The sequence below is a fragment of the Squalius cephalus genome (assembly GCF_949319135.1).
Source record: "Squalius cephalus genome assembly, chromosome: 6".
NCBI lineage: Eukaryota > Metazoa > Chordata > Actinopteri > Cypriniformes > Leuciscidae > Squalius > Squalius cephalus.
In genome coordinates, this window is record NC_137127.1 from 6,874,875 (window position 1) to 6,898,700 (window position 23,826).

Below are 23,826 nucleotides of genomic sequence, written 5' to 3' on the forward strand. Positions count from 1 at the left end.
CCATGACTTCTGTTTTCTCCACCCCTGCTCAATCACATTAGCTGGCAGTGAATAGTCGGGTAGTGTCAGCCTTTCATGTTGCGTTATTGAACAGACGCTCCCTGCTCAAAGCAATCTGATGTGTCTTATCAGACTGGTTCAGAGATGATGCCCGTGTAAATCAAACGGTCGTCGTCCACAATCGTCACATTCTTTTACTTAGCATGTCTAACAGACTACAAGAGATGTGCGTTCATGAGCAAGACCAGACTCATTGTGCTTCTATTATTTTGACAATGTTTCATTTTAATAGCTAACTATATAAAGGACAATAAAAATGAACTATGCAACCTTGAAATGGAGAGAAATTATTATTTTGTTTGGTGGTTAAAGTGTAAAAGGCCTCAGCATTTTTGGCATTCACGTTTTATTAAAAACAAACAAAAAAACAGGCATTTCTGAGATGCTTCATAAAAGACATGCTCTTTTAGTAGCGATTGAGGGAATATACAGTCATTATCACCATGGCAATGAAGTTATAAACCAGGCTGCTCTATGTTCATCCCTATTTATAAACTGGCACCTTCCTTTACATTTCCTTACAACAGTCCCTTTGGGCATTTGCACAACTATGGTTAATGTGCTTTAGGACAAATTTTAATTGTAAACTTCTGTAGGATTTCTATTTCATTGTTGCGAGAACAATACATTTCAGTGCTGTCAGTGTTGAAGTGTTATTTTCAGAAAAAACAAACATAAGCAACTCCATTAATGTTTACATCATCAATGTTTTTATAGCCGTTTTGCCTTGCCAGGGTATTTGATTAGCATCCATGTTCAGATGGAGATATGTCGGAACAAGATAAGCCACATAAATGCGCCATGTGAGGCTAAACACTTTAAAAAGGACTAGTCTAGCATAGACACTGATCTGACACGGTTTATTTATTTATTAATTGATTTGATGTCTCATCTGGAAGAAGTTGCATGATGTCCTCAAACACGGAATTTACAGAAAGCTCGCGGTGGATGTGATTCCTAAAACAATTCAGTGTTAATGAGTTTCATGCCAAAGAGAGAATAAATGATGAGAGAACAGAACACACTTACTTGGTCATCTGTATGATTCATGAGCAATCTCAATTCATGACACTAGACAAATAATCAGAAATGTGCTGTGAGCTATTAATTCTTGTGTGAACGAGTCATTTTTAATTTCTGAAAACATGCAGCGCAAAGACAAAATGTTAGCAGGGTGTGAATTATTCAAACTTTGATTATTTAATTAATGTCTCAATTGTGTGGAAACGGGTCTAAAAATAATGTAGGCCTATTCTTTTTTATAGAAGTAACTTAGGCTATGTAGCCTAAAATTCGACCGTTTTCATGTAAAAACTAAATTTACATTACAAGTTTGTGAAAGGTAAACATATAGGCCTAACAAGGGTACGAAGCTTGAGTGATCTCTGTTAGGGTTATTATTGGATGTTAGCCTAACAAACGCTACATATCACAAAAATAATGTAACGTTACATAAAGTCAGAGGTAGCGTTAGACTTCCGCATTGTCCATCATCATTTTGAGGACATTCCGACAGGGTCGTAAAAACTCCGTCATAACTACCTGTCACTTTAATTTTCACATTTTAATGATAATCAGCCATTTCATGCTAGATTAAGCATTTATTTATTTATGAAGAGAAAGTTGAACAGACTGTGCCTCACTTTTCATGTTTCATAATGAATTTTTGTCCAATAAATCACAATAAGCTTTGCGCTTTACTACTTTTGATATGAAAAAAAAAGTTTCAGCTTTCAAATTCTGTCTATTTTATCACAAAATTCAAACAACTGTTTTGGCGCTCTTGAGTTAAAGGCCAAGCGGAAACATGAACGTGCGTGAACTCCATCAATAACTACGTTACAGAACGAAATACACGTGAATGAACATCAAAAATATGTTGAACGATAGAGTCCAACTTACCGAAATCCGTATAATGTCTCTCATGTAGCTAATCGCTCAATCAGTGTTTCAACGACGGAAAGACATCAATTACAGCTTGTAAACAATGTCAAGTAACTCAAAAAGCCATTCTTTGACCATTAACTTGATAGTCAACGGAAGCGCTCTCGCCGCCAAGTGGACAGGGATGAGCATTACAGTTACAAGTTACATAACATCGCGACCTCTGCATAGTGTATTTAGCCTAACTGTGGTAGTTGTGCCAAAAGTCTCTTTTGACTGCAACAGATCAAAAATGACTGACAAAAATGCAAAACTGTGCTACAACAACCATAATGAAATAATCCTTTACAATATATACCATGAACTCACATATGGCAATTTATCTGTTCAAAAAACACCTTACTCACCTGATGAGTAATAAAAACGCCATCTCCACATCACTTTTACAACATTTCAAATCCCTCAGTTCTCACCATCCAATGAAGCCAATCCAATGTTGATTCTGGTTTATTACAAGCTCTGTCGTTCTCTTTTTGCCAGCAGTCTCTCCTCTGTTGGCGTTTGTTTTAAACGGGTGATTCCCCATAGGTTGGTGATTTTTGGCCTGTGATTTTACTCAAATTTACTGACTTATCTCCTGGATATGATGTCAATAGGCTATTGCTTGGAAATATATTGTCGTTATTATAGGTCTAGTTGTATGATATATCATAAACAGAAGAATGTTCCTTACCACATGCTGCTTTAAATGTCATCCATCTCCATCTAATCATTCTTTTTGTTTTTTGCTCTTCTGATGGTTTACAGCTTTCTCTTTCTGCAAATTGTATAGTTGAATGGTGTATAGCGATATGACCTAGCACCCAAAATACTATCAAAACACTCCAACGCAGCCTCCATTCTTCGCGAAAGATGGATAAAAAGCGTACAGGAAACTAAACCTTAAAAAATTATAAACGACCCCGCCAAATCACAGAGATGCTGATTCGCGCGGGACTAATATTATCACAGGACCTCGGTGTTCGGCGAAATATGGTAGCGGGGGAATTTTTACTTTACAAATTACAGACATGGCCGATTCGCACGGGATTAAGGTCACAGACAACCTCCGCAATTATTACAAATGACTAGAGGTCACCAGGTAATACTTATCCTGTGCGAATAGGGCTAAAGTAGCGGGAGCAACTTTTCTCTATGGATATGGCCAGAAATGCATGTATGTATGCATTTTCCTGCAAAAACCATCCTGGTCCGTCTAAAATATAAAGTTATAACAGGCTTACCATAGTGAATCAGGGAAAGACAAAAACACATTTTAGTAGAAAGACTAATGAGGTATTGACTCATTATTCACCTGCCATCTCATCAGCTCCAGCATTTTTGCAATGTTAAAATAGAAAAAAAAAAAAAATTGTTTCACATTATTACTGTTTTACTGTATTTGTGATTAAATAAATGCAGCCTTGGTGAGCATGAGACTTCTTTCAAAAACATTAAACAGGCTTACAGATCCCAAACTTTTGAATAGTAGTGTATGTCTGCGTATGCACATGATGGATATAGTGCCTATGGGTGCCATCATCCACCATTACTTCTTTTTTAAATAAGAGGGCCAGTTCGCTACTTGGACGACGGGGCTTACAGAGAGCAGCCAAACCCACAGCATCAGGGAAAGCAGCAGGAGTCACTCGGGAACTCAGCATGGAGACTTTATTTATTTAGGCCACTCTTCCTCCATCTGGGGCTCCTGCTAAAGGTGTTACAGAAACAGCACATCTGCATAGCACCAGTCGAACCAGTGGATGTAAGCACACTGTCAGCAAAAGACTAGAATAACATGAGAAAGATATCGCAATATGTCTTCCAAGTGCTATCATCTGGAAGATGACAGGTTATGTACAAAAACATTACTTTAATAAATGGAGGGCAATACAAATCTGTGACATTTTCCGTTTGTGTGCCATGAAGCAGACATTTTCATAAAGATATCGTTCATTATTATTTGTAGGTATTAGATCTTAAATATTACTCTTCAGACCATTTGTCCACATCAATCCACAAGATATTAAAGGAACAGTTTAACAATAAATGAAAATTCTGTCTTTACTCACACTCATGTCATTTGATATGCTGTTTTTCCCCTCTAGAGCACAAAAGTATACATTTCATAATCATTATGCAGCTCTTGACATATATAATGACAGTTCATAGTGACCATGTCTGTGAAGAAAAAATACCAAAAAAGCAATATGAAGAATCATAAAAGTGATCCATGGGTTATGCATGATCATTTGAAGCCATTCTGTAATGTATGTCTGTAATTCTGTACATGCATGTACTTACCATACAGTATGCAAAATTACAAGCAAAAACTCCAGACTTCAGTGTGATCCTTCAGAAATTTGTTGCTCCATAAACAGTTATTATTATTATCAATGTTGAAAACAGTTGTGCTGCTTAATATTTTTGTGGAAACCATGGGATATACCGGTCAAAAGTTTGGAAACATTACTATTTTTTAATGTTTTTGAAAGAAGTCTCTCATGCTCATCAAGCCTGCATTGATTTGATCAAAAATACAGAAAAAAAATAGTAACATTGTAAAATATTATTGCAACTTAAAATAATGGTTTTCTATAGACCTTATGTAGCCCCGCCCCTTTTCAGCGCTGCGCTCGTCTTTTGACTTCCGGTCTGTATTTTCACAGTGATATTGCGTATTTATGAATGAACGGCTCGTTTTAAAATCTTCCCGGTCTACTGACATTTGTTAAGACATCTGCTTTAAACATTACAATCCTCATGATAACTTTCGTTTACTTTACATTAAGTAAATCCACTTAAAAAGCTAATTACTCCTGGACAGCAATGCATACAGAGCGACCGCAAAAACGGAAGTTCAAAAACAATATTCTAAAGATGGCGGCGCCCTCGTTTTTCTGGCGCATAAGATCTATACTGCAGGCTTGATGAGCATGAGAGACTTCTTTCAAAACTATTAAAAATAGTAATGTTTCCAAACGTTTGACTGGTACTATATATAAAATAGAAATTCATAAAAACAACATTTATTCATTCACTTGAAACATATTGAATGTGTCCTTGCTGAATTATAGTAGCCTTAGCCTATTAATGTCTTTTAAAAAAAATAAAAAATAAAATAGTCCAAACTTTTGAACGGTATACATGTTCTTAAACTTTTGTTGATCTGAACTATTTCTTTAGTGTTCAAACATTGTTTGTAGATTTTTCAGGGCCATATAACAAGATAGGCTGTCATTTAAACAGAAGCAGCATTTTCAGATGCATTTTCTGCAATCACTCTTTGAACAAGTCTGGTGCTTTTCTCTCCTCTCAAAACAGCTTTCATACAACTGGAGCTGGAATTGAAAGACTTTTTCAAAACATTATGTCCTCATCGCACATTGAGGCATTCATATCCACACAGAATACAGCAACCCGTCATGACCTCCTCCAGCATTAACCTGGTTTTCCCAGAAGGGTTTCCGACCAGGTATTATCAAACTTGTTTGCACAGTTTTCTGCACTACTCATTATCTTCTATTAAACTAATTGCCATTACAGAGATGATCTAAATCCCTCCACTTCATTCTGAGAATCCCTCTTTTGCTTGTGGCCAACCTCATAAAGTTGTGGCATTTGCTGACTGGATTTACGTAGATTCCTTCAGGTGGTTCTCATTCGGATATCACAGATTTGGCTTCAAACGTCAGATTTCTGAAGTATCAGAGCTTGCGAGCTCCCACTCGACTTCAAATCACGCACGAAAACAGTTTGCATCCTTCCCCCTTCAAACATTTACTGAATGTTTTAATCATTGTGGAAACCAAAAATGAATATTTCAAACATCTTCTAGATAATACAATTAAATGGACACCTTTATTTGAATTGTGACCACGTTCATGCTGTCTGTTCTGCTGTACACATCTGAATAATCATGAATTAATTTGAGCAGCATTAATATTCATAGAGTTCACCCTAAGAGTTGAGAGAGAGCTGATGAGGTCATTGCCGTGTGTCTACGAGTGTGTGCGAGTATGTCATCCCCGGCTGTCAGGTTTAGTCATTCTATGTAATTAGATCTCAGGTAGACTTGGAGGCATAACTCCAAGGAAAGCCTGACGACATGCCAGAAATAGCACCCTTCACTTATGACAAAAGAGGTGGGAAAAGACATTTATTGTCCATACCTACCATCCTCTCTTCAGTTTTATTCTGAATCTCTGTCTTTCTCTCCTTTCCACTTCCTCTTCACAAGCAACACCTGTAACATCAAATATAGGACTCAAGCTGCGTTCTAATTCACAGGGTCCCTACAGAGTGTTCACTGCTCCTTACACACAGAGCAATATCTGTAGATGTTAACTTAAGTATTCTTGTGTAAATAAGTATAACTATAATATAAATTGTTACATACAATACACTCAAGTGTATTACATCATTTATAGAAACAAACATTACATTACATTACATTACATTACATACATTACATAACATTACATAGTTGTTGTAATCATGTAATATGGTTTACGGAATCAGATTACAAAAATTAACTACATGCAATTAGATTATATTACATTTCAAAACAATCAGATTACAGTACTTTTTTATTGATAACATGATTATATTATTCTTACAATGGCAGTAAATCATTAATAATTTATTGATTCTCCCTAATTCTTCTTTTTCGTATTTTATATTTTTCTTTCTAAAAAAGCATATCACTTATAAACATTCAGAAAGCCTTTTAGTTTTGTGAAATCGCAACACACAGACCAGCCACTAGTTAGATGTATGTGGACAATAATGAAGTACATTTAACGAAGTACACTTTTTGAGTATCTGTACTCTACTTGAGGATTTTTTTTTTTCTGGAAACTTTTAATTTTAACTTCACTACATTTGAAAGACAAATATCGTACTTTTTACTCCACAACATTTCTGTCAAGGTCCTTGAGTAGAAAGTAGTAACGTCAGTCAGGGGATGATTTTTTCCTTCCATCTCTAAAACGTGATTGGTTTTTTTGCAGGTGACAGACAGCCTATCAGTAATCACTCTTGTAGGGTCACGTGTCGTGAAGTTCGGCAATTTCCCAGCATTTTCTTTGAACACTAATCAACTGTTGGCAAAATGGATGAAGACAGATCCTCGGCGCATGCGTGCATCCATGGCAAAAAGTCTTTCTGTTTTGCTGTTTGTTAAAGGAGACATATCATGCTTTTAAATCGTTCCTTTTTACATCTAAATCATACATTTGTAGTCTATATAAAGCGGAACTGCAATGCTTGGGTCTGAATTCCTCATTATTATAGCTCCACAGGCCCCTTTTCTACCCCTTTTCTGATGTGCGTCTGAGAGCAACTCGTTTTGGTGCGGTCTCTGTAAATACAATTGAGACACTTCATACCCCGCTCCCTCTCCAGGTTGTAGAGGTGACACTCGGTTCAACTCCACTCCGTTCGGCCATTTTTGTAGTTTGATAGCAGAGATACGATTATCTAGCGGCACAGAAACTTTTTATTCACACGTTATTAACAAAATGTCAACAACGGAAGACTTGTCCAGCCAGCCTTACATGTTCGAGCCAGAGTCGGAGCCGGAGCGAGATGAAAATGAAGACGACGAGCCTGCAGAACAACGTCTTCATATGGATGTATCGCAATGGTGTGTTACTGTATTTACACATGAAACTTTGGTCTTCCAACCTCTTACCACCGTGTCGATTTATTTTGATTAATATGTGCGAGGGAGAGAGAGCAAGACAGCGTCTAGTTTGGAGACGGTGTCTTGTTTACATTTTCGCCTGGCTCCGAAGAGAGAGAGAGTGCGTGCGCGCGACCGGGTCTCTCTCTCTCTGCTCGTTCTTTCAGTTAAACATGCGCCCTGTCACAAGCGAAGCAGTTCATCTACATTAGACGGTGTAATGAAGCGTGTGGGTTACTACATCCAACAACCGAACATTTTAACTTACCCTCTCGTAACTTCTGCATCTTTTAGCTTGGACTACAAAATTACAGCGAGAAATAAAAATGGCAGATTGCTCGAAGTGTTGGGCCGGAAGTCAATGTCCTTATTTGGCAGTTCCGCTGCAAATACTGTGACGTAATAGTTCACAAAACGTCATAGATAACAGAAAAATCGGAACAGGTTGAAAAATAAGGCCAAAACAGAATATAAAGATATCAACGAAGCACCTGAAGAGAATAATTTCAACTTTTCTGTACTTCTAAACACTCCAAATATACAACAAAATGCATTTAAGGGCTAAAAAAGTGGATTTAGCATGATATGTCCCCTTTAAAGCAGTATTGCTGTTGGGCAGTTCATCAGCTGTGGTTGTGTAGCTGGGTTTTAAACCAGGTTGTTTTACAGACCACTTGATTCAAATCACAAATGGATACATACACATATATTTATAGGCTTCTTTTGTTGGGGTGGGAGTGTTAAATAAAAAAAATAAAAAAATAAAGATGATTATGGCTGTCTTTTTTTGTCAATTCAGTTGTTTAATTTCTATAGGTTTTATAACATTCTAAAAGCTCTTAATTCCACAGATACTAGGCTACTAACTGTATTACCGCAGTTGCTTCAGAGGCATAATACTGTAAGTATTACATATAACATGCAACAAAAATCAAACAATGCATTGACATTTACTTTGTACTTTTGATACTTAAGTACTTTTAAAAACAAGTTCTTCTGTACTTTTACTTAAGTACAACTTTTACCTGTAACGGAGTTGACCAGTAGCCTATCTGTACTTTCACTCAAGTGATGAAGTTGTGTTTGTCCACCTCAGGCTGGCTATAATTACATGTTAAATTGAGAAGCCACAAAGTATTTACTGGATTTAGAGAAATCAGTTTTCTCAACAACTAATCAACTCCTGACAAACACATTAATTATTATTTGAATGATCACTCAATCATTCATTTAACCTTGTATTGCCATGTCTTTGGAAGGCTTTTTTTTCTTTCAAACACATTTATATTTCTTTTATTTTAAAATGATTTATTTTAATGTAAAAAATTTATGATTCATTTAATTATTTGCTTTATATATATATATATATATATATATATATATATATATATGAAGAGTTCAGATGCAAAAGCCTCTAAGTGCCATCTGAAATTTTCTTCTAGAATGATCATTTTTATGAAGCTCGTTCAGTAATTTCACTTAAATGACAATTAATAGGTAATTTTCATTGACATTGAAGTGAAATTACTGAACTTAAATATACAAGCTTGATAAAAATGATCATTCTAGAAGAAAATTTCAGATGTCACTTAGAGGCTTTTGCATCTGAACTCTTCATATATAAAACTCACAAATTCCCCTGCAGTTCCTTCACGAACCCAGGCTGGGAAACCCTGACGTAATGTAATATTTAATGCACTTCATGTTGTTGATGACACAAGTGGCTGTATAGAGCATACGAAGATAAAGAATGCAGAGAAATAGTCTTTTAATTCAATAATCCACAGGATACAGGGCAGAAACAAGGGTTAACACATCCACTTCACAAAGACGAGACCGGACCAAGAACTGAACAAAACAACTAATTAAAAAGTAGTCAGATTATATTATCTAACATGTCTTTACCCCTGCAGCCTTGTGCCTACAGCCGAATCATAGACGTGCTCCATATAGCCATATATTGTCAAATGAAATGCTTAAAGTAGTGATAAATGAGCATTGCATTATTTACAAAGATAGTATGATTTAGTTAATTTACATTATGCGTGTTCTTAATCTTTATAATTATTTAAATATGAATAAATTCTTACAAATATTTAGTGTGTTCGGTTACACTTTATTTTAAGGTATCCGTATTACAATGTGATTATTGGTTATAATAATTAACTATGTACTTATAGAGTTAGGATTAAGATTAGGGTTTGGTTTAGAGTTAGTTGTAATAAGGCATCATTTATAGTTAATACAGTAACTACATGTTACATGTGTAACACACACTGTAAAATAGTGCTAGTTAATTTTCCTCTTCACTGCCTGTGAAATGGTCTATTGATACAAGTACACTTTTTCCTGATACCATCCTATGTCAATGCACACTTGTTCTCATATCATTTGCAGTGGACTGAACATATTCATGTGATTTGGAATCTCATTTAAGTTGGCTGAATCCACTTTTCAGGCATTTGAAACACCTCTCTGTATTTCTCAAATGAAAATTGCAGAATAAAAAGATAAGTTGTATCATAAGAGTTGGCTTTCACGTTGGAACTGGCACCAACCTGTGAATATCCAGAGAAAGCTAGTACTCTGATGTAAATAATCCACCCGTTCCTTCTATCTTGTATATCCTCTGATTTAAAATCCCCAATACAAACAAAGCTGCAATTCAAGGGCCCTTATATGAAACATATCACCTCAGGATGAGTCATTAAGCATGCACTTGTAGCCATTAGGTCTCCCTCAGAAACATGCATTAACCAATTCGAATGAGGTTGAGTGGAAATTACTGTCTGTTTTTCCTACAACCATTCTAGTGTCCCTAGAATCTGCATACATGCAAGCACAAAAGGGTGCAAATGTAAATCTGAAAATCTAATTACAGCACTCTTATCAGGGCTTTACGTTAACATTTTTTTCCACATAGCACTGGTGATACCGAGGTTGAAAGTTTTGTAGCACAGGCCACACCATTGTATCAAAAAACAATTTTTAGTAAGTGCAACATATATGACAGCCCTGCTTATTGTGTCTTATGTGTTTACATGCTCCTTTCAAATTAACAATGTACCATCTGCATTACTAGCACTGAATTCATGCTCTTGGACCGCATCCACATCCATCTGTTGTGCACACCCTGCAACACAAATCAATGCTATGTAAAAATGTTTCTATATCAGATGCCAGGCAGAAAATAGCAAGAAGCAGAAAAATATGTTTCTCGTGCACCCGCTTCTACTATTGACATTAAATATGTTGATGTTCTTGCACAATATGAGTAAATCATGCAGGTCTGTCACCAAATCATATGAAAACAGATGAGAAAGTTCATAAGAACACAGATAAAAGAAACCAAGGCATGTCATTATATTTCGGCGTGTTTGTGTGTGGATCAAGCTTGTTTTGAGGAGACATCACAGGGGATATTATAATACATATGACTCATCCTTTTGTGATATTGAGATTGCTGTATGCAGAGTGTTCCATAGCTGTGTTTCGACATGCACACATGCTCCTTTTCCTAACAATATGCTTCTTTCTCTATAGGCAGATTGGAAGCAGAACGTGTGATACCATGATGAGGTTGCCTCTAGTTCTCTGTCGACAGGCAGCATCCTTAGAGAAGATTTCAAGCTTGACCTGTTAATGGATATCCGGCCTCCCTTTCATCTATGCTTTTGCTGCTTTAGGATAATTAAAACAAGATTAGATTTGAAGAGACTACCGGCTCGCTCCTGCATCTGTTTAGGAAACAAGATATTAATAAGCAAATAAAATGACACTCGGCTTTCCTTCCGAGAATGACAATGTTCCCTTCCAGATCACAACGTTGTGAAAACGATCCCTGTTCACATGAATCTGCAAAAATGACAAAAAACGCTGTATTCTGCTGCCAGGCCAGTAGTTGGCGATGCCACTTTGTAAAAAAACAATATGCGCCTATAGACTGAACGCATAATACACATGCGCATGACGTCACCATTTTCACAAATTAGCATTTTTGTCGAGTACATGGAGACGATAACGGTATCGTTTTCAAAAACGTGCACTTTGAAACACGTTTTCAAAAGTTTGCGTTTTCAGGCGCCTGAAATGCCAACGTCGTGTAAATGAACGGCCAAAACGCATGCAAAGTTTTACATTTTTAGTTGAAAACGGAGTTGTGTGAACGGCCCCTAAAACAGGAATTATCACAATATCACTCGTAACTTTTTTAAATAGCCAATGAGCTTTCCTTACAGAACAGCAATGGACCACAATTTGCAGTGTTGCCATGTCCAAGTGACTTTAGAGTGTATAAGAAAGAGATTAAAAATATAAAACCAAGGTCTCATATTTTGGTCTTGTTTGTCAGACAAGGATGTTTATTTTTCTAGTAAGATCTGCCAATCTGATTGGCTACTTGCTAGTCATCATTAAAGTGGTATTGGTGGGTAATAGCCCGGGTTTCCCCATGCTGCCTTGAGCGCAGCGCGATTTTATTCACGCTGCTAGGCAGCCTGGACACCATGGACCAGATTTTCCCCTCAAAAAGGGAACCAATCACAGAACGGGGAGGGAGAAGCAAGACGATGACGACGTCTATGCGACACACCGAAGCAGTTTGTTTATCTATGGATCCAACATGGCATCAGACGCGAAGTTACCTTTCAATGCAGCCTTAGATAGTGTTCTAAGTAGTTTAGAACGCAAGTTTATTTCGTCTTCTTCCTTGTCGAATTTCTGTCGCTCTACATACGTCATCTGGTATAATTGAAACGATTGGCTATGAGCTACGTACAGGCACATTTGATAGACATTCGTAGCGCCCAATAAACGGCTCTGGGCATTCGTAAACCACGCCTCAAATACGAGAAAATGAACATGTGGTTCCCAGACCACGTCTCAATGAGAAAGAGGTCTGACGTTAGCCAGGCTAGGTGGGTAAGGCATTCTTATATACATTTTTTTATATGGGGGGGGGGGGGGGGGGGGGGTCGGTCTGTTTCCTGAAAGAATGTGAATATCTGCAAAAAGTGCTTTTTATCAATGTTTTGAAGTACGCTACAGTTTAGGGTCTGTACGCAAAAACCTTAAAAGATATAAAAGCGCTTTAAAAGCATTAAAATTTAAAAGAACTGTTTTAATACATTTTAAAATGTAATTTAATTAGAAATCATTCTAATATGCTGATTTGGTGCTCAAGAAACATTTCTTCTTATTATTATGCTGAAAACAAATGTTTTTTGGAAACAGCGATACATGTTTTTCCAGGATCTTTGATGAATATAACATTCAAAATAATGAAAAAATAGAAACCTTTTGTAACATTATAAATGTTTTATGGTCACTTTTGATCAGTTTCTTGAATTTCTTAAATGTTTGGGGTCAGTAAGAATTTATTATTATCATTATTATTTTTTATTTATTTTTACAGTAGTGTACATGTATGTAGCACAGCATGTCAGCCTAACACCTACTGTATTCAGACTAAGCCACAAATATTCATAAGATCTTTAAAATTAATGACCAAGGTGATTTAAGTATGCGATAATCCACGGCTAGCTGTGCATTAATGCAGGATATGGAGGCAAAGAATTACAGCTCATTAGATCTTCCCGCTTTAAATCAGACACAGACATAAAGTATGGCATTAGATAACATTTATTTGAATGAACGAATTACAGATTTTTTAAAAGTCTGTGCAGCATCTCTCTCCATTAACAACGAAGCTAAGTTTAATTACTTCAAAACCAGCGATGTTTTTTAAGCTAATTTATTAATAAAAGTCACGGGGCAGCGTTGATAAAGTTCTGTGCTAAATCTGCTCATAAATGTTTCTGTGTGTGCACAGCACGATCTCCGATGTGTGCGAGTGACGTACTGTATACGCTTCAATGAAAACGGCGCATTAATATAGAACGGTGATTAAACTGACTAGAACTACCTGTGCATTAAACAGTTTTATTGCACACCTTCCAGCCAATCAGATTGGTACAAAAAATGTACACAACAACATTTAATCTGAAACAGACAGCATTCGATTGCATTACAAACAAGGGGGTATAGCCAAATAATATGATGTTGAGTTACTTGACCTGACCGGATGAGAACCGAAGAGAAGCGCTGAATGCTTCAATACCCTTTCAGCTCTCATGCTGCTATCTCTGATAGCAGACCTGCTTATTCCTGCTGGGCATGTCGGCAGGTGAGAACCCAGCCAAACCGAACGCTGGTCCTGAGCCTTGTGAATTATCAAAGACCAAACCGTGCTTTTATAAAACAGTCCTTGGGTATCTGGGTTGGATACATTTATAGGCAGGTAAAAAGCTTTTAATGAAAAACATGCGTCAGCATCCAGTGTTTCAGGGGGTCTTTAAGAATCACCAAAGCACAGATGCATTCACTGTTACATGCACCACGCAAATGCACCCTGTGACACGGGAAGAACCGTAGTCTAAAAGGAGCGTGGGCACTGGGAGAAGGAAAGGGGCTTCTTTATGAAGTTTGGGCTCAGTCTAATGGCTTTTATTGTGTGGCCTCCGCAGCACCTTACAGCTGAGGGCAACAATTACTGACTTTTCATTTGACATGAACAAAGCTGTACCTGTCATCTTTCTACTCCTCCAAAGATGAGTTATTCAAACACAGTTGCAGACGCTTCTGTCTACAACACGCCTTTATCTGCTTAATGTGTGGCTCAACGTTAGCCTACACATCAGTGCTCTCATCCAACGGTTCTGCTCAGTTCAGCAACATAGCTCTTCTGGATTTATAAAAAGATAAAATGCCATTTGAGGAAACGCTTCTTGAGATGTTGTTCATATATGTGTTAATGGATTATGAGGGCTTATACTGCACGGAAGATGCAAATGAGCTCTGACATCATCAAAGCCACATACTAACGGTCTGTTGCCGCCTCAGACGTGAAAACCAGAAGACTCACATTCCCACTCTTATCAGCAGAGGAAGTGTGTTTTAGTCAGAGAGCACCAAGACGTCATAGCAACTGCTAAGGGTGTAAACCAAAGGCAGTGTGATGCTCTCTAACAAGCTGTCACACACACACATGTGCAACACACTCAAACACACATGCACTAACAGATTAAACAGCCTCAACTTCTCTTGCGAAAAAAGACATAATAAGGATAGTACATTTATAGTCTTTGCACCATTTAAAAAACAGTTGATATTTGAAAAAACATGTAACTGACAGTAATTTTTACAGTAAGACCGGCTGCTTATTAGCCTGGTTAAAACCAGACCATTCTCAGTAGTAACTGAGTTGTTATGGTCTGGCAAAGCTTCTTTAATAACTCATTTCCAAAGGGGCGTCACCAACGGACGTCCTTCAAATGCCTCTGGGCGCAATTGGATAGACCTAAAACCAATCAGAGCGATCGTCATTGTGTAAAGCCATATGCTGTGTCCCAATTCGCCTAAGTTACACTACGCCATAAAAGTATGTACTCTTTTTGTGAAGAAAAGGTATTTACTTTTGAATGTGTAGCAAAAAAGTAGGCAAGCTTTGGGACATACTACTTCGTCATCTTTATCGGACGGATCTGTCGTGTGCATCCTGTCACCTAAACTGCCCTGTCAATCATCTTGTCATGGTTAAAATCCTCTATTAAATCTAATTAAATTTCCTATCGTTTCGGAGAGAAATGTAGTAGCACGTTCATCTGCCAGTGGGTCTTTCATGGAGACTGTCCTCATGTGTTTGCAATTTGAATATAATAATGCATTTAAAAGTTGGTGCTTCACCAACGGAGTGGACGTCGCCTCAAATGCCTCTGGGTGCAACTGGATAGACCTAAAACCAATCAGAGCGATCGTCATTGTGTAAAGCCCGCCTCAACGTTTCTGATTGGTGCCGCGATTTCGACGGCATGGAAATGGGCTTGAATGAGCTCTTTGCCAGACTACTTGCAGAGCAAATCTAAATTTGCCGGAAGTTGTCTGGGTTTTCCCAGGCTAGCTGCTTATATAAAAATCTCACATTCAGGGATGACAAGTAGGATGACAAAATAAACTGATAAATTTAATTTTGAATTAAAAAGGTTTACAAACACAGTAACTGTAACAGAGCTTAGCAGTAATCATGCACTTTTTAGTCATTCATTTTCTCTATAAAGATTAAAAAACCTTCAATAAAGAGCCTTGAACAAAACCAGTCAACTTCAAAATGAATCACATTACAATCTTTGACTTGAAGCAAAAATAAATAAAAATGAATGTCTTTTAAACCATTAAAAGATTTAGTCAGTGAGCATGCATGCACGTACACACACACTCCAGCATTTTGGGGACCTGAAAACGCAAACTTTTGAAAACGGTTTTCAAAGAGCAAGTTTTTGAAAAACTTTTCCATTTGTAGATTTGTCGTGTAAACATACTAGATTTTGAATATTTTTATGTTCATACAAATATTTACAAATGTTAAAAAATTTACTGGGGAAAAAAAAGCAGTTGAAAGTGAGAGGACGTTATATGGTCACGGCACAAAAATATATATATTTTAAATCTTTTAACTGACTTACCGTACCTATTAATGCAATATAGTAAATGATAACCATCTAGGTGGAACTTTCTATCTAGTTCATCACCTGAAACGTGGCAATTTAATCTTTTTTTTGAAAATAAGCTTATTGTTAATTTCTTTATGTATAAAACATTTTTTTAATGAGGAAGACATTACTGAGTACACTTTTGATGTTAATTATGATAATGAAACATTTATTCAAAGCACCTTACATCACATTCAATGTATACATTTTCTCGTTAGCCTCTGTAGCTTTTGAGCAACACAATAAAAATATTAAGTCTTTGAGAGGCAATCAAAAAGTAAACAGCAATTAGAATCATATTAGATTTATATTTACAAGCATTTAAAGTGGACAGTAGAGAAACGGGGCAAAGTAGATGGACCTTCTTCTCAATATCAGAGGTCCCATTGTAATTTTCCAATCAAAGGACGCACTATGTTTTCCAACAGCCGGAAATGTCTCATAATCTACACCCTTCAGGCTTCCAGCTTCATTAGGAAGGAAATTGACGTGAATTTGGAAATGCAACAGAAAGACATCAAAGCACCCACTCTGCAAAATGAGCAGCAAACTCCTCATTAGATATTCACAAATCTCCTAGGATACGGCCCGCCACACAATAATAACCAAGCAAATTACATCGTTGCCTGTATTGTAAATGCATGTAACAGTGACGAGAGCATCAGTCTGCACAAGAAGATCCGAAGCCATCTCCAAGCTCCAGCAAAGACAATCAGCGTTCCTCGAAATAAAACAGATTGAGGGCTTCATTTGAGGGCGCGTACTGTACTTCAAGAACGCGTCTCTGTATTATATGCGAGCATTGATACAGGGTATGGTCTTCGTGTGGGAGAGGAGACACAAGAGGAGGGCAAGAGAAGGCAACATAGTGCTGCAGTGAGGTTTGTGCCAGTTCATTGCTGTCACAGCCCACACATTCGGCTGATACAATCGTTGAGACACCAAATGCCATGAGAATGTCAGGCTCGCTTTTTAAAGAGACGCTAAGCTCAGGAGCACGCAATCAAAAGCAACATCCACTATTCTACACCACAACAAGAAGGGGAAAGACCGCATGCTTCGAGCACAAGCATTTGATTATTTTGGTCTAGAGACGAGTAGAGATTAGTCACAGCAGTGAGTTGGGGGGTAAAGATGATTAAAAAAATGCGTGATAGAACATATGCACAGCCTTTACTTGCCAGGATACAATCTGTGCAAGAGCAAAAGCCAACATTTTCCTTAGTGATAGACTATGGGTGCATAAACTATAGCTTTGAGTAGCATCTTCTCAAATATAACAGCAGCAGATTTAGAATATAATTTTAATTCAGAAATCCCAAAACTGTTCTCCACCTCTTCACTTGATGCAAAAGTGATGCAAAGCAAATGCATCTTTCGCAAAAGTAATTAAAGAATCGTTTCGCTTTTTACAAAGGGGCATTTTACAAAGCATTGTATTAACTCTTTCAGTGAACTGATTAGACTGAGATTAATTGTACAGTATAGTGGCTGATTCATAGATCAAACATTATCTGGGATCACTGAATACCTCATTTGCAATATTTGTCTTTTTTTTCTATTCACACTAGGATTACATGTTGCCAGCGGAGACAAAAATGATCTTTGATTTCCATAATTATATCTGTGGGTCCCTTTGATCATGTTCCACCCATTGCTATTGTTCCCATCACTGTGGTGAAATCAAATGCAACAGAATAGGCCAACATCTGCTACTTACACTATTCTACCAGAAAAAAAAAGATCCATTATTTGGTGTTAGGGAAAGCAAAAACCAACATCATGTTACTATTTCAGAGGCTTTTTGTTTGGTAATTAATTCACAAGCACACTGCTTTTCAGGTTTATCAGGATCTAAGTGAAATAATCTTATCACCAAATGTGTTTTCATGATTTACAAAAGCAAATGGAGTTCAATAAACGGTTAGAGTAGAGTGCATTTTTAAGATTGGAAACAAACCAAAGGCATTATAATAAAACAATGAAGCAGAACTGGCAAGGTGGATTTTTTTTTTTTTTTAAATTGTAAAAAAAAATAAATAAAAATAAATCACAAGATCTATTTCAGGCACTAGACAGGCTTTTCCTCACTCCGCTGTTTGCTCTCTGCTATCGAGTGGTCCCCAATCAATGTTTGTCTATTTAACCATACAAGAGTCTAAGCTTGCTATCAGTTAAATGCAAATTTATGAATGCAGATTTGTTTTCTAAATTACTAGGATTTTGCCACTCAAGAATATGTAAATGCAGCAAGGGTTTGAAAATTGGCACACTCTAATTGGGCTTAGCCTCAGAAAGGTCATTCGGTGAGCAGACACTCTAGCTGGAACCCCAATCCTGAAATGATTAATTACTTGCAGTGACAAAACATTTGAATAGTGGCAGAAGGAGAGAACTGTTGGAAAGGAAGAATCAGAGGAAGAGCTAATAGATCTGATATGGACATCTGAAGGGTGTGAACCTGAAAATCACTTACATTTGCGTAATAAAACCTAACAACATTAATAATACCAGACAACCAGTGGCCATATAAATGATGTAATTCATCTTTCTTATAATGGCTAAATGCAAGACCATTCGGGTGTTTGCAATGACGCAAACAGCAATGATGTTTTTGTGGGCGAAGCCAACCTGGCGGTAGAAAATGAGTTTAAAATGTTCTATTAGTCCTCAAAATAGTTTATTTGAATATACTGTATGTTTGCCCTTGTTTAAAGTATTTTATTTGATTTATTTTTCTGTTTTCTTTTGCATTTTTTGAATAAAATAAAAATAAACAAATAAATAAATAGACTATTTATAGACGTATTATAGACGTTTAATAGACGTAACATTGTGGTGACAGAAAACCAAGTGGAGGAAAACCACAGAATAAGAGAAAAATATTCTTTGTGTGCCTTTGGATGTCAGAATTGGAATGCAAAAACGATAGTCTTCATTTTTATAGAAAAAAATATAGTCAAAGACGCCCTTTGATGCTAAACGCAGAAGTTTATATTTGCAAGCCATTAAACTGACAGACTGGACTGATGAAACCAGAGATAATTTGATGTAAACAATATATTCACATATGTAGTTCATATGGGGCATAATGTATTAGCTCTTCAGTTACATCATGAAATTATATTTAAACCTATAACATTTTACATAGATAACATTTTAAAAATAACATTTAAATCTCACATTTCTGAGTTTATATCACAATTCTGAGGAAAAAAAAGTCAGAATAGCGAGATATAAAATTTGGAATTTTTGAAAATTTGAAACTCGAAATTACCTTTTTTATTATTTTATTCCGTGGCTTCCATAGACTGCTACTGCAGAACTGCAATACTTTAACACAGTGGGAGTTTGCTTCTTGGGTAAAAAAATTGTGAGAGAAAGTGAGAAAGTTGGAGAGAGAGAGAGAGAGAGAGGAGAGAGCGAGAGTGAGCGAGAGAGAAAGAGAGAGAGAGACAGCGAGAGAGAGAGAGAGAGAGAGAGAGAGAGAGAGAGAGAGAGACAGCAAGAGAGAGAGAGAGAGAGGGGAGAGAGCGAGAGTGAGCGAGAGAGAAAGAGAGAGAGAGACAGCGAGAGAGAGAGAGAGAGAGAGAGAGACAGCAAGAGAGAGAGAGAGAGTGAGCGATGGGGGTTATATTTAGACAGAGGCAGCGCATCAGGTGCAATGTAAGATTTCTGAAAATGGAAACAGCTCCCAGGGGTGAGAGAGCTGAATCTCTGGCGCTTTCATTATTTATTTTGTATCTAAGGCGTTGCACTGAAACAAAAAAAAAAAAAAAAAAAACTTGCAGAAAGAGTGCTGACGTCCCTGTAGTTCCCATGTTAATGAACGTGTCTAATCAACAGAGCTCAGGAACCTTTCTGCTCCCCAGTCAGAAAGCGCATGCCTGAGGAAGTCATGCCTCGAAAACACACACTGTGATAGGCAAACTAGCACACCATGCTCACGTAAAACAATGCCAATTCACAGCATGCCACATCTCTTTGTAAGCCAGATAAGTAGTTAATGTACAAAAATACCCCTTACACCAAAATGCAGATTTATTGTCATTACAAATGTCATGTCAAAGGAGACAATTTCATATTTGCAATGTATAAAGCATGTTAAAAACTGATAACAGACTACAGTTGGGCATCCTATTGCATCTGTTTCCCACACCACCACCACCACCACCACCCCCACCCGCCCTTAGTTCTGTTGCTTAACAACACTCATCACACGAGAGCTGCTTTATATGAAATGCATATATTTTTCCTTCCTTCCCTAACAAAAAAATCAAGAAGATGTGACCCCCCACAGCAGATACTGAACCCCCGATTACTGTCCACCTTTCTGTGGTCTGGAAACTTTTGTACAGATAAATGAAGCGTGGTCATATGGTTGGAGAAGCTCCAGACGACACCATTAGCCAGCAGGATGAACACAAACATGGAGATTGGCAGCGCCCTGCAGTTTCATAACTAGCCTCTGTCTCAGACATGATGGCTGGGTAAATAACAATATTCTCCTAAGTGATCAGAAGTGTCATCATCAGCAGATAAAAGTGGGGACAGTGTGTGGGAAAAGTCATTCAAGAATCATTGTTTTGCTCCAGTGGAAAATGGGCTTCATGCGAGCAGTTTATCAGAAAGTAAATAGCCACAGGCCTTGTGTGATATTAAAAACACGAGGAAAGGGAAGACGAGGGTCATTCGAAGACAAAAGTCCTCCATTTTTTTTTTTATGAGAATTTTTTTTTTATCATAAAAGCGATTTAGCGTCACAGCATTACTAGTTTCATATTTTTGTTATTATTTAATATTTATTAATATTTTGAGTTCATGCTCTCACCAGCACCACAAATTCTATCGGTCTCAGTCAGAATATGATTCTGTGCTGTCTCATAGCAACCTAAAAATAGAACTGTCCCTATTATGCTATATATGACTGAAATGGCTGCAAGTTATGGGTGTTTAATTGCAATGCAAACTCTGACAATAAGCAGTGAAAATAATGTCAGATAGATAGATAGATAGATAGATAGATAGATAGATAGATAGATAGATAGATAGATAGATAGATAGATAGATAGATAGATAGATTTCACCACTTACATAAGAATGGGCATTCGAACTGTTCCAATCAAAAGAACAGTATTATCAGCCTAATCAGTGCTATATGCAGCTATTGAAATGCTGAGTATATTACAACAAAGAATTATTTTCTCTTGTTCATGACACAAGGCAGTCTGTGTCATGAACAATATTGTGGTGACTTCATCTCAATTTGTGCTGTGACAAAGTTATTTAAATGTTTACTAATTATAAATAATACCTAATAAAAATCTAAATGTGTGTAGTATTATTATAATATATCAAAACACAAATCCAGTATGTTATCAGGTGCAAATTATGTGCAATTAAATATTTTAATTTACAAACCGTATTCTTTGAATGCAGTATATACATATATTTACATTTCAAATTTAACTTTGCACCAACTGATTTGATTCTTAATCTCGACGTAGCAAAATCAAAGATTTTTATTATTATTATTTTTAATGTTTTTGTTTGTTTGTGCTCATCATGACAACACAGGTTCACACCAGAACCGATTTATTTTTGTAGATTCTGACGTCAATCAGATTCACGTTTAATTCACGAAGTGAAAGGGGGGAAGTTATTTATAACCTCAACGTCTTAGTGTGGTCCTTGGGTGCGCAAATAGGAATGTAGCGATTGGACTGGTCTCTTGCGTCTCAGTAACAAAAGCGGTGGGGCTGGAGCGTCGTTGTGCCTGCACGATAGAACTGAACCTAAAATAGGACAGTTCTGTGGAGTCTGAACTAAATAACTACACGAGCTGTGCTAAGAAACCATGCCTCTCCATAGCCTCTAAAATATTGGAGACCATTACCATTGGACTTATTCTACAATGGTAAACCTGTGCGTCAACCAGGTAAGGAAATTTAATAACTTAATCTAATTTGGGTGTCTAACTACCTGACAAACGCGTTAAACATTTGGACTATTTTTAATATATTTTAAAATGTAATGATTATGATGCAATATGTTTGCTAATACTACAATGTTCAACGAAATTAAATTTCGGGGAACTAGTAATCACATGCACACAAATACATTTGAGATCATAGAAAATGCAGGTAGACAGACCAAAGTTGTCATTTATACAGATGTAGATGCAACTGGATCTAGAATTATAACTTATAAAATTACGAGACCAGGTTTTTTCTTCCAAGCGCGCATCACAGATGTTTACTATTTTTCACATGCTCTCAGGACCATGGACAGTGCCAAATCGCTATCGCAGTGATTACATATCTGAATAAAATTCTATAAGACACGAAACATGTTTCAGTCATTCACACTTAACCAAAAACGCATGATCAGTCCTTTCATTCCGTCCTACTGTTTACGTGTTTAAAAACCACAAGCAATCAGCTAACCCTGATTAAGCCCCTTCTTGGGTTTCTAATAACTCCATTTAATTTTAAACGGTTATCATATTATTTCAAGTAAGCTAACTGATCTGATATTGTGTGGGTCGAGAACTTGAACAAGACAATTCAGGACGACTATTCATGCCAAAGCAACTGCTTTAAAAGCAGTCTTTCAAATAAATCTAAAACATACACACAAAATATAGAGGAAAAATAGAAAAAACTCGCAATTCATTTATTTAATAACGACCCTGAATCTATCCGTATTTATTTTTTTATCCTCTAGTACATTCAGATAAAACATTTATTTACATTGAGAGAACAATCACTATCGATATAATTTAAGGATTGATATAAGGAAATACATTTTGATACACAACATTTCAGAATATTCACGCAAATTCAAAGTTGCATTCGCACCTGATCCACATGTCAGTTCAGCGTCTCTTCCAATAACTCATTCCTGCGCATTCAGGCTGCCACCTGGTGGCTCTTCAAAACAAACAGGCAGGGTTAGACACATCAACAACACCTTTGCTTATTTCTTAAATGTAAAGTGTTTGCTACATGGAAATGTCTGTGGGATCTGCTTGTTGACTGTAGCAGCAGTCTGCTCTTGCCTTGCAGGACTGAGGCTGATTTGGGTCCAGTCTGAGTGATGGCTGACGTGATGGAGATCAGGACGGATGGGAACTCTCTGCTGAAAGCAGTATGGCTTCGCCGTTTGCGCCTTACAAGGCTTCTCCTGGAAGGTGGAGCCTACATCAATGAAAGCAACGATCGTGGAGAGACACCACTCATGGTGGCCTGCATGTCCAAACACTCTGACCAGCAGAGTGTCAGCAAGGCTAAGCTTGTCAAGTACCTTCTGGACAACAAGGCTGACCCTAATATTCAAGACAAAGCTGGAAGGACAGCCCTCATGCATGCATGCAGCCACAGGGCGGGACAAGAGGTGGTCTCGCTTCTACTGACTAACGGGGCTGATCCGAGCCTGGAGGACCGCCATGGATCCTCTGCTTTAGTCTATGCTGTAAACGCAGATGATAAAGAAACCTTAAAAGTTCTCCTCGACGCCTGCAGAGCCAAAGGCAAGGAGGTCATCATCATTACCACTGACAAATCGCCGTCGGGAACCAAAACTACCAAGCAGTACCTGAATGTTCCTCCA

The 23,826-nt window shown here is 37.3% G+C and overlaps 1 protein-coding gene and 1 long non-coding RNA gene across 2 annotated transcripts; one reads left to right on the plus strand and one right to left on the minus strand.

The window, feature by feature from the left end:
- Positions 1–790: 790 nt before the first annotated feature.
- Positions 791–2,092, minus strand: LOC307160509. The gene is made up of 3 exons (XR_013821558.1): positions 1,963–2,092; positions 1,090–1,131; positions 791–1,017 (listed from the first exon to the last, which is right to left on the minus strand). It is a non-coding gene; the product is annotated as an uncharacterized lncRNA (long non-coding RNA).
- Positions 2,093–21,897: 19,805 nt separating this feature from the next.
- Positions 21,898–23,826, plus strand: ankrd34c (ankyrin repeat domain 34C; the record flags this gene model as incomplete). Its single annotated transcript, XM_079874708.1, has 2 exons — positions 21,898–22,153; positions 23,283–23,826. A coding segment is annotated over exon 2 (513 nt), but the record flags the coding sequence as incomplete, so codon positions are not given.